Source organism: Trachurus japonicus, chromosome 12 (genome assembly GCF_045865225.1).
Source record: "Trachurus japonicus isolate A0001 chromosome 12, Traja_1.0".
NCBI classification, from domain to species: Eukaryota; Metazoa; Chordata; class Actinopteri; order Carangiformes; family Carangidae; genus Trachurus; species Trachurus japonicus.
In genome coordinates this window covers 26,765,003-26,777,287 of record NC_140918.1, presented here as the reverse complement: position 1 = coordinate 26,777,287, position 12,285 = coordinate 26,765,003, and the positions used below count along the sequence as shown (strand labels likewise).

At 45.2% G+C, this 12,285-nt stretch overlaps 3 protein-coding genes across 3 annotated transcripts; 1 reads left to right on the top strand and 2 right to left on the bottom strand.

The window, feature by feature from the left end:
• Positions 1 to 1,897: 1,897 nt before the first annotated feature.
• LOC146977649 (histone H2A-like) lies at positions 1,898 to 2,320 on the bottom strand. The gene has a single exon (XM_085793999.1). The coding sequence runs from the start codon at positions 2,309 to 2,311 to the stop codon at positions 1,928 to 1,930; it is 384 nt and encodes a 127-aa protein (XP_085650125.1). The 5' UTR covers positions 2,312 to 2,320; the 3' UTR covers positions 1,898 to 1,927.
• A 315-nt stretch (positions 2,321 to 2,635) lies between these two features.
• Positions 2,636 to 3,075, top strand: LOC146977648 (histone H3). Its single transcript, XM_085793996.1, has one exon. It carries the CDS (start codon positions 2,662 to 2,664, stop codon positions 3,070 to 3,072), a length of 411 nt encoding a protein of 136 aa, XP_085650122.1. The 5' UTR covers positions 2,636 to 2,661; the 3' UTR covers positions 3,073 to 3,075.
• An 8,361-nt stretch (positions 3,076 to 11,436) lies between these two features.
• Positions 11,437 to 11,870, bottom strand: LOC146977647 (histone H2B 1/2-like). The gene has a single exon (XM_085794000.1). The coding sequence runs from the start codon at positions 11,858 to 11,860 to the stop codon at positions 11,486 to 11,488; it is 375 nt and encodes a 124-aa protein (XP_085650126.1). The 5' UTR covers positions 11,861 to 11,870; the 3' UTR covers positions 11,437 to 11,485.
• Between the last annotated feature and the right edge of the window lie 415 nt (positions 11,871 to 12,285).

Here is a 12,285-nt window from a genome sequence, read left to right as displayed (position 1 = left end):
TGGGTTTGTTAGTTGTGATGGAAAGTTATGGAATATTAACTTTGTCCCTGTCTGTGGTCTATAAGCTAGCTCACTTTTCTCACCATGTTAGCTCAAGAAAACTCAGGATTTTTACATTTCACTGTTATTTTAGTTAAATAATCAATCCAGTCAAACATTTATCAAGCTGTTCTTATTCAATTAGTTGACCTTCCCTCCGTCAAACTGATGCCTCATTCTGAACAGAGTCAAGTGCACCAGCAGCTGTCTGTCAGCCCCCAACCAGCCCCAGTGCCCCCACATGAGGAAGGAGGTGAGCAGCTGTGTGTATTGAAATAATAATAATAATAATGATAATAATAGTAGTAGTAATAATAATAATAATAATAATACATTTTACTACAGTCTCAAAACAATACAAAGGTGAATCTGTTATGGGAAAGATTAATTAAAATGAATGAAATAAAAATCATTTTCAACAATTTTAATGGTTCAACAAGCATAAACCCTTTTAAAAAATTAAATAGAACACATGCCGCAAGAACAGAGGAGAAAATCTGTGGTGTGTGCAGCAGACTGGGGTGACTGCTCTCAGTCCAATCTGAGAAGTTTACATGTTGGTGACTATGCTATTACAAATAGTAATATTATAGGAAATACTATTTAACTAATGTATGTCATGTACACTCTACAGAGCCAGGTCCAGGACCCTCTTCTGGTTTGTCAGGGAGGAATGTGGAGGAAGAGATGGAAGAGGGTACAGATGAAAGTGAGAGCGCAGAAACACAGGCGACAGAGAGTGAGGACGAAGATGTTGAAAGTAATTCAGAGGAGGATGGACTGAATGAGTGTACAGAAAGAGTCAGAAAGACCACAGAGAGGCAGGAAGAAAAACAAGCTGATGTTGAGGTATTTGAAAGGGAAGAAGATAATCTGACTGACGACCCTGGTTTCTGGCCAGCAAATTTTACTGATCATTGTTTATTTCCTATTTAATAATCAGTGTTGCAGCAAATAGATTAATCAAAATGAATTCCATTGTATTCAGAGTGCTCAGTTCTTCCCCTACTGTACATGTCAACTGTCATGTTGTTCTTCTGTCACAAATATGGTAATGATAGTCAAAAATATCATTAAAATGCATAATTGTATGTAAAATAGCATCAAAAAATGTTGCCGCTGTGTTGGGGGCCCTGTATAGATTCTTTTCATGGGGCCCAAAATCCCTAGCGGCGCCCCTGGCTGTTATATTAGTAAATCATCATTTTAAGGGTCTCGGACATGTAATGTTCTTATCTTTCGCCTCCCTCCGACCTTCCCAGATCCCCAATTCTTCTTCCTTTTCTCACAGTGTATGGGACTAATTTATACATGGTTAATTGATATGGATGAATATCAAAAATATGAAGCCCTAAGATTGAAGGGGTCATTTTTTTAAAGCCTGCTGAGGTCATCAGAATCTGTAAGAAACTACCCGTTCATTTGCATAATAGTGGAGGAGACCAGAGATGGAATATGGAGTCAGAAGTATTTTTGTCAAACATTATTTGTTCCACTTAGTTAGAGAAAAGATGTTATTCAATAAGGCCTGAAACATAGAACATGTGCATTCTAAAGTTTGGAGAAGGTTAAATTAAGTTGACCTGTAGCCTAAAGGTTATAGTGCATTTTAGGTGCATTCTAAAATGTAATTTATATCCTAACTTTTTTTGAGTAGTGTAGATATAAAGAAGGAAACTTAATAAAAGTGTGAGAGACTTGTTTATTCAAAAATGATAGTAGAAAGTTATGACTGAGTTGTGATGTGTTGAATAGGCTATTTCAATATAAAAGTATCTTAATAGTAATGAATGTGTTGTGTTGTGAGAGTGCAGGAGCTGCTCTTTGTTAACTTGTGTGTGGCTCTTAAAAGAGCCTTTGTGTGTTTTTCAGCAGAAGCAGCAGCAGTTTACTTCTTGGCGGGCTTCTCGGTCTTCTTGGGCAGCAGCACCGCCTGGATGTTGGGCAGCACGCCGCCCTGAGCGATGGTGACTCCGCCCAGGAGTTTGTTGAGCTCCTCGTCGTTGCGGACGGCCAGCTGCAGGTGACGGGGGATGATCCTGGTCTTCTTGTTGTCGCGGGCAGCGTTTCCAGCCAGCTCCAGGATCTCAGCGGTCAGGTACTCGAGCACAGCCGCCAGGTAGACGGGGGCTCCGGCTCCCACACGCTGAGCGTAGTTTCCTTTACGCAGCAGCCTGTGGACACGGCCCACGGGGAACTGGAGCCCGGCACGGGAGGAGCGGGTCTTGGCCTTAGCGCGGGCTTTGCCTCCGGTTTTTCCACGTCCACTCATTTTGCAGTAACTCTGTATGACAGACAGTCAGAGAAAGTGAGGAGCAGACACACACAGCCTCGGTTAAATGAGCGCGGAAAGCGCGGGACGGTCGGTGAAGGACCAATCAGAGGAGAGGCTCCGCTCGGCCGCTGTGTCCTCCAATGAGCAGCCGACGCTCAGGCGGGGGAGGCGGGGAGGGTCTCTCCTCTGGGCGGTGCCGAGCTCCAGGAGCCCAGGACCACCAATCAGGACCCGGGACCCGGAGCGGCGTCACCGAGGCTCAGCCGGTCCCACGCTTTAAGAGCCGAGGCGCCGTGGGTCGAGTCATTGACTTTTCTCCTGCTCAGAGAAACAACTCGTAGTCTACCATGGCAAGAACCAAGCAGACCGCTCGTAAATCCACCGGAGGCAAAGCCCCCAGGAAGCAGCTGGCCACCAAGGCTGCCCGCAAGAGCGCCCCGGCCACCGGCGGCGTCAAGAAGCCTCACCGCTACAGGCCCGGTACCGTGGCTCTCAGGGAGATCCGTCGCTACCAGAAATCCACCGAGCTGCTGATCCGCAAGCTGCCCTTCCAGCGCCTGGTCAGGGAGATCGCTCAGGACTTCAAGACCGATCTGCGCTTCCAGAGCTCGGCCGTCATGGCTCTGCAGGAGGCCAGCGAGGCTTACCTGGTGGGTCTGTTCGAGGACACCAACCTGTGCGCCATCCACGCCAAGAGAGTCACCATCATGCCCAAAGACATCCAGCTGGCCCGTCGCATCCGCGGAGAGAGAGCTTAGAGTGCTGCCTCCTCTCACCTCAATAACGGCTCTTTTCAGAGCCACCGACCTCTACTCTAACAGCAAAGTCCTTCATTTCACTTTTACATTTTCACTTTAATATAAATAATCATACAGCATGTGGCAAGGCTATCTGTTTTCTTAGAGCCACTTATAAAAGAAAATACACGAATATAGCCTATTGATTCAGATTTAGCTATAGATCAACAATTATTACAGATTATAAAATATATGCAAAGATTGTTATGAATAGACAAAATGATGCATAGATTACTTACTTCTAAGAAAGTCTTTGATATTTTCAGAGATTATTGTGACCCCTGTTATTGTCCAGTCTATATTTTATACTGGAGTGGACTTGCATGTAAAATTATTAATAGTAAAATAAATGATTAGGCTATAAATATGGTGGCTCTAATAATTAACATTAATAAAACATTTGAGAATATCCTTTAGTAATTAAAAAGTAAACATCTATAAGAGAGCATGAGAGCTGTCCGGTGGTTAATGTGGGCCGACTTCCTGTGAGAGCTGTTGTATCATAAAGTGTCTAGTCTGTGTTGAGCCTATAATGCAGTAAATACCAGTATCCTGTTTGCTGAGGTACGTTGTGAGCACACAAAGCCACATTGGAAAAAAAAAAACATCTCCAAGACGGAAAGGAGGTGAGCTTCAGAGGCCTGTGAGGCCTCCTGAATAGAAACATTGTGCAGAAGGGTTTTGAATTATCTGTATTATGGCTTTGGACTCTCAGAGACCTGGGACAAAAAGTTATGGCAGTGCAGGGAGGATTCCTGCTGTGTTTCAGGTCCAGAGGTTTGTGTTCTGAGAAGATGGGACCAACCTGTGCCAGTCTGAGCGCACCAACGAAGGGAGGGCTAAGTCTAAGCCACAGCCACTCCCCAACTGTTTTTGACCAATAACAATTAATTACACACACATAGTGCAAAGTATTAAATCGTTGGTTACGTATTGTACCCCCAGATTCTATGAGTATAGGCTTCGCCCTCTAAGAGCTATCGCTGTTGCGAAGCTGATGTAGTCCATGCCACACTGTGCCACAGTAGTACACAAGCATTAACACACACACACCAGCACAACCTTCAGTGCGGACAGCACGGATAAGTGGCACGAGATCCTCCTCTGTTCCAAGGCATGAGTTAATAATCCTAACAAGGAGAATTACACTCAAAACGTCATACACATGTCATGTTACAGAGGGCAGGGACGATAATTACGCATTGTAAAAAGTCCCAACAGAGGTAACAGGCTGTGTGATAAACACATATCCAGCTCACTATAATTACGCACGCCGAGATTGTATGCGCGAGGCGCAGAGACGATGGTTACGCACCGTGACAGTCTCAAGGCTCGGGTAGAGATCTCGAAGGTATTGATATGTGGTGGGCGAGTGGGCTCGTGAGAAGAGCCCACAGGGACCGATCGGAGTATGGTCTCACTGGTTGCTGGCCGTGCTCAGCACTGCGTGAGACAGGGAGGTCTCAGACACATCACGGAGGTAAAACCGCGTAAAAGCGCACGGTGAAGCCCAAGAGGCTGCCGCGCAGATGTCCGCTCCAGCCACGCCTCTGAGGAGGGCTGTGGAGGAGGACATAGCTCTGGTTGAATGGGCATGGATGCCAGGCGGGGGATCCCTGCCTGATGTGACGTATGCCTGTGAGATGGCGTCACATAACCAGTGGGACAAACGCTGCTTCGTCAGGGGTTGTCCCTGAGTGCTCTCTGTAGTGAACGAACAGCTGTTGTGTGCGTCTGAGGGTCGCTGTGCGCGCCACATAGAGAGACAGAGCGCGCACCGGGCAGAGCCGGTGTAATGTCTCCTCTCCTTCACCCACGTGAGGAGGGGGAAATAAACCTTCCAGTGTGATAACCCTCGATCTGAACGAGCGATGAACTCAGACTGGTCACCCCAGTCGTCCCCACCTCCACCGGGCGGGGGGAGGAACCGACAGAAACGAGCAGAAGGCACAGTTGGCCTTGGCCGTGAGGGCGATGCCGGCGTGCTCAGCGCTCAGGCATGCTTCGCAGGGGGTGGAGGTCCGACGGCAGGATGTACCGGTTCTTGCAGACCGGACACAGCCGGATGGCACCGGCAGAAGGAGTATCTTCTTTCTTCTTCAAGGAGGACTGCATAGCTGCAACGCTGAAGAAAAAGTGGGAGCAGATGTGCGGATCTGCAGGTGTAATATAGTCATGATGCGGACCGTAAAGGGGCAACTGTGCGGGGCACAGTGACGCGAAAGAAATTTTCAGGACTGCGCATGCGCGCGGGGATAAACCCAACAGCGATAGCTCTTAGAGGGCGAAGCCTATACGAAATAGAAATCAATGTAACACTTTTGTCTGAGGCAGATGACAGAGAATTCTCGCTCTCTTGGGATGGTGGTTGCAGCAGCTAACTGCTTGCAGACTGCAATTTCTTGAACAGGAGAGTTTCTTGTATCTGAATCGTTTGATGATTCAATTTTAATAAATAGTTGTTGTTTGTCCTTTCTTGGAATAAACAACATGTCAGTTTTCCTGTTTTCAACCTGACTAATGGGCTTTATGCACAGCTCTACTACTTTCTGAATTAAGCCAGCTCCTTTATTTCCTTTTTAATCCAGGTGTGTCTGACCTGCCAGCAATGGTCAGACACACCTGCATAAAGCCTATTATAATATATTTGAAAATGTATGTGCCTTGTATTATCCTGCTCTGTTTTCTTGTATTCATGTAAAATTAAATAAAGTATTTTTGTAAAAAGCCAACACAATCCCCAGACCTTATAGAAAACATGTGGGGTGACATCAGAAATGCTGTTTCTGAGGCATGCAGAGGAATTGTGGAATCTAGTCCACTGTGTCTGAGTCATCACAATGGTCAGACACACCTGGATTAATCAGTTTGTCCAATAATGTAAAACAGGAAACAAAAGAGCGATCTAAAGTTCAGGAAGTAGTGGAGCTGTGCATAGACTAGAGCCCATTGTCCTAGGCTGGAATACAGCTCACAGGATGCTTGACTCCATGCAACACATATGTGACGCAGTTCTCAGAAACAGAGGTTATACAACTAAATATTAGTTCAGCAAATCTTCAAACATTTCTCCATTTATACAGTAATGTTTGAGTTTGTAAAGAAAAATGCACACACTGCTATTTTTTTTAACAGCTTAATATTCCCTTTCAGTGGCGGCCTGTTAATAGGGGGGCGCTAGGGCGCCGCCCCCATCAAAATTTCAGGAAAAAAAGTCTAGACACAGTAAACATAAATTACATAATAAAAAGTAATTACCACGTCTGTTCAGTGTTCACTCATACAATGGGTTTTACCTTTACATTTTTAAGCCTTTCCATTCCATATTGGGTTTATTCTGGGTTGTTTTATACATTTCAATAGCGAGGGGCGCCAGCCAAATGAGTGTGTATGTTTTTAGTCTGGGGCCTTGACTCGCTGTTTTGGTAAGGAAACAGAACCAGGGCGAGAGAGACAGGCATTTCCGTCAAAATAAAAGCACCAAGCTAATAAAATGCTGTGAAACTTGCTAATTTAAGGAATTTAATTTACAAGAAAGTCCCCGAGCCATTAAGTTAACATTTTGCTTTTATTGTATGAGTTAATGTCTATTTTGCACCTAAGTTTTACTTAGGTGAATTTGGTGATTTGTGGACTGTGGACGGAGTAACACTCGAGGCCTCTCCCGTCTGTATTATGCCAAACACAGTTGGCTAGCTGGATGTGAAGTCAGTGCTCTTTATTTATCTTTATCGCCCCCCCAAATTTTTATAGCACCAGCTGCCACTGTTCCCTTTTCTTAACTTTCTGTAAAGTAATAACAAATTTGATACACTTTTCCTCATGTTTTGATTTGGAATAGAATGCGCATTGTTCCCAATGCATTTGCATGCATGGAAATCAAAGCTATTACAGATTTTGAGTTTTACTCACTTTTTTAAACAACTGCTCTTATTTTGAACACAAGTGTGTGCCTTTCAAACTGGATTCAGGTAGCCTACAGCACTGATGGAAATGATGGAACAATGTAGAAGAACAGTGATAAATGCTGATGTGTCTTGTCTTGGCAAAAGATGAACCTTGCATTAAGCACTGTGAGGCTGATGTTTCTGATGGGTGAGTTGCATCAAAGCAACTGAGAAAAACTACTAGATCCTGGTGTTGCCTTCAGCACTGTGCAACATCCACCACAACATCCTTTAAAGGGATACGCCAACATTTTTGGAGTCATGGAGTCCATGACAAGCAGATAGACACCATCCTTTCGACTGTGCATGCAGTAACGAGGGAGAGCCCGCATCGCCCGTAATTAGCTTAGCTCAAACGCTGGAAGTGTATCGGTAGTGTTAGCCTGCCTCCACCTAAAGTCATCAGAGACACTCTTCAGCAACTCTAAACGGACCAATCGTCGTCTCAGACTCTCCGGTAAGGCATCTTGAGGGGTCAAATGCCGGTAACAGGAGATCGGTCAAAACGGAGGGTTCAAGCAAAGGCGGTTTATTTTGGTTCAAGCTAGCTACATCGAGGGTCGTTTAGCTTCCTATTTCAAAGTAAAAGCACAAATTCTATCGTCATGGTTTTCTGTATGTAAAGGGAAATGGGTGTTTTATTTTGTGAAAGTGCGTTGGTCACAACGGCTAGCTTGAGTAGCGCCGAATTTGCCGAACAAAATTGTAAACAGTGGATATTTAGACAAATTAACGACACACTGCTGATCTAAACAGCTACTTTTTTCGCTTAAAATTTTTTGAAATGTTGATAAAGTGATACTTTAACAGAGTTTAGAGCTAAAATGAAATCAGCTTCTGACTGCTGATTTCAGCTTGGGTAGGAGGCAGGCTAACCCTTCCTATACACTTCCAGCGTTTGAGCTAAGCTAATTACGGGCTCTATCTCCCTTCTTACTGCACGCACAGTTGAAAGGATGGTGTCTATCTGCTTGTCATGGGCTCGAGAGTGAGGCAAAACATGAAAAAAAAAATGTTGGCGTATCACTTTAACATATCATGATACAACACTGAACTGGTTCAAATCCTATCTGAGAAAAAGGAGGTTCTATTTCATCCCTCCTGACTGCCAGAGGCAATGCTTAAGCACTGGATATCTACAATGTCTCGCGCATGCACAGGTCGAGTTACACCAACAAAGTCACCTGTGACCCTTACGTGACCCGAGGTAATAAGTTATGGTGTCACCTGAGGATCAGTTCGTTTTCATCTTCTCGCACGCATGAGTGGTTGCATTGGATTCTTGTTGGAGCACCGCTTTCTTTTTTCCAGTGTCATCAGCAGCCTTGTGATCTGGTGGTCGGAGCTGCAGACGGATTGTTCGCCCTCCAGAGGCTGTGGCACGCGGTAGTACTCAACGTTTGGAAGATGATACGGAAGAAAGGTAAAGGAAAGTAGCTACGTTGTACCGTTTTACACAGCCAGAGCTGTAGATTTTTGTTAGTGCCACTCACTACGTTATTGATTGCAGGGTTCTCCGCTCTCCGCTCGGTGCCAGTGGAACCGGGGAAGCTGTTTGGACCCGCGACTATGGAAGCTTTGGGGCGTACGGCGCAGGCAGGACAGACACGCCAGCAGCTGGCAGGTCTGCAGCGGAGCACGTTGGCCCCAGGCAGGCCAAGAACCTCCACGCCGGCCCCCCAGCACCGCACTCAACCATCAGCTGGTTCAGGGAGTCACCAGCAGGTCCCGCAGCAGCCGTTTCGGGCCTTTCGTATCTCTGAGGGCCTGCCCCTGGGACCACACAAAGACTTGAGGTCTGGCCCCCAGCTCGGGTACTGGGCTGCTTGCACACTGGACCCCTGGGTGATTGCCTCCCTCACAGGGGTACAAGTTGCAGCTCCGACGCCGGCCCTCAGCCATTGGTTGGGTCCGGTGGACCGTCATAAGGGACCCGGCCGAGGCCTCAGCCCTTGGCCAGGAGGTGTCCACTCTCCTGGTGCTATTGATATTAGAGAGACCTTGCTAAAAGAAGTAAAGGAGGCCAAGTTCTTCTCTGTCCTCGCTGATGAATCCGTGGACATCAGTGGCACTCAGCAGATGTCAATCTGTATCCGCTATGTCAGTGACAAGGACACGAGAACTGAGATCAGGGAGGACTTCCTTGGTTTCTGTCCCCTCGCCAAACAAGACGCAGCCGCCATTCTCAGGCAGCTCACAGACATGGATCTTGAGGCCAGTTTACTCAGGGGTCAAGGATATGATGGAGCCTCCACAATGAGTGGACGAGTGAGTGGGGTCCAAGCCAGAATCCAGGAGCAGTACTCAAGGGCAGTGTGCATCCACTGTAGGAGCCATGCCAATTTGGTAGTGGTACATGGATGCACAGATATCCCTGTAGTGAGGAACACCATGGCTGTTGTTGAAAAAATTGCTGCTTTTTTCTCAGCCACAGGTGCAAGAAAAGCTGCCTTGAAGGAACAGTGCACGGGTGACCAATCCAGGATGAGGACATCAAGGATACCTTTAATGTCCGACACCAGGTGGAGCACTAGAGCAACAACAGTGTGTGCTTTTGTTGAAAAGTTCAGCGCTGTCCATTCTACTTTGAGGACCCTGGAAACAGAGCACACCTCCTTTTCTGGAAAAGCATATAACCTCCGGCAAAGTATGGAGTCCTTTAACACCATCATCATTGCTGTGATCACTAACTATGTCCTATACACCACACTATACTGAAAAGTCCATGCACTTTAAAGGGACAACAAGGAGTTTCTATTTACAGTTTTTCTCAATCGCTTTGGTGCTATTCTCAGATCAGAATGAAAGTTCTCATAACTATTAGTTCAACCTCCACAACATGTAGTCATTTGTCCACATCATAGTAGCAGTTTCTCCTTCCTCTGAACAAAGTGCAAATGCTTTTGGACATGTATCAGTTGCTCTCATACAATTCTCTGCTGTTTTACAACATTATCATTTGTTATTAAGACATTATTTATTTATTTATTAATATTTTATTGCATGCTTTGTTAACTGTTTGTTTTTTCCTGATGTTTTTATCCTAAACTGCCCGAAGTTGTGAATTTCCCTCGGGATGAATAAAAGTATCTATCTATCTATCTTTCTATGAAAGGAACCTGAGCCCGGGGCCGGAGACTGAAACCCTCCACTGCCATACCGAGACTAGTACTGTAAAGTGTGGATGGTGTTGACACCAGTTCTGGACCAGAGCAGAACAGTGGAACAACTCATTGTCCATTTCTGACTCCTTCCATTTTGGTTGAAGAAAGGTGAACTCACCTGCTGCATTTTTACAGTGCTTAAACCTGATCAGTGTGTCTACAATCAAGCAATCATGTGTTTATGTACCTGGTGATTACCAGTATACCACCATCAGTGCTTTGGAATTGCAAAGAAGTGTCATCCTATCTTTTCCAGTGTATCAGGTCAGTCACTGCTCTGTTCTCATGCTCATTCATGCTCAGTCTCCTCTCCCCTTCATGTTGATAATTCATGTACCTCACACTAAAATCCAGGAATAAAGACATTTACAGTGCTGTAAAAAAGAAAAAAAAAGAAAAAAAAGATGACCAAAGAAGCTACCCAAACCCACCTGGAACGTATGTGGATAATAATGACAAAGGTAACGATAGACTAATCATAATTAACTTTAATTGTATTTATTACATTATCAAAAACAAAACCATGTCTATTGAGTCGTATTAAATAATTCACATTTTGAAATACACCTAAGATGGATCGCAACCTGCCAATTTAATTTAACGTTACAAATCATTTGTTCAAGTTACATTTTTCAAAGGCATCTGCTTAGTGTACATGACAGAGATCGTAGCAATTTAAATATTTATGGATGCTGAAATCATGCATGTGCATGTCCTTCTGTGAAAAGGTTACACACTTTTTGGAATGGGATTCAAAGTGTGTCCTTAGTGTAGTAACTTATGGGCTCAACCTGAAGGTGCTGCAGTGTGGATCAACAGAGGATGCTATAGTGTAGGATGTTCATATCTACCTGAGCTGTACAACACTTAAGTGGTCACATCATATATCTATAGGTTACATTCAGCTGTTAACCACTCAACTACCACATGTACCTAGAGAAAATAAAACTGACCTTAGACTGTCATTAAATACACCAGAAACTAACATTTAGCCTACATGTTTCTCCAGTATCAGTGTGTAAATAAGGAGTTTGATATCCACCCGAACACTGCAGTGTTTATGCACCATAATTGTTTACTTCACCTTCATAGAATTTCTTAGTCAACTAATAACTAAAATGTTCTGACTTTAAATAAAACAAAACAAATTAGTGAACATCTGCACTTGTGTTGTTCCAGTGTGTAGATGAGGAGTTAGCTCTGCAGACTGAGTGTGTGGCTCTGAAAAGAGCCTTTGTGTTGGTGTCGCAGCAGCTGAGCTGTTTACTTGGAGCTGGTGTACTTGGTGACGGCCTTGGTGCCCTCAGACACGGCGTGCTTGGCCAGCTCCCCGGGCAGCAGGAGGCGCACGGCGGTCTGGATCTCCCTGGAGGTGATGGTGGAGCGCTTGTTGTAGTGAGCCAGACGAGAGGCCTCGGCGGCGATGCGCTCGAAGATGTCTGAGACGAACGAGTTCATGATGCTCATGGCTTTGGAGGAGATGCCGGTGTCGGGGTGGACCTGCTTGAGCACCTTGTAGACGTAGATGGCGTAGCTCTCCCTCCTGGTCTTTCTCCTCTTCTTGCCGCCCTTACCGGCGGCCTTGGTGACGGCTTTCTTGGAGCCCTTCTTGGGCGCGGACTTTGCTGGTTCAGGCATCCTGTTGACTAGACAGAGTCAGATGAGGGTGACGAGGAGGGAGCCGCTCTACTTATACAAGGCTGTATGCAAATACGACTGTGTGGCCCCCCTCCTCTGATTGGTTCAGCTGCTCCTCTTCAAGTTGCCGCGCAAATCACTAGTGTGGATGTAGGACAAAGATCATTCATTCACTTCTCTCTGTCCTTTGACTTTATGACTTTACTCAACTCTTACTCGTTATTGATACAATTTATTCATAGTTTAATAAAATCGTATGTTCCTTGAACAATTATAGAATAGAATAGAATAGAATAGAATAGAATAGAAGGACTTTATTGTCCACCGTAGTGGAAATTTGTCTTCGGCCTCTCCAAGACAACAAGCTCAAAAACATATCAAGACACTCCACAACATACACATAAAAACATAAAACAAGAAACAAC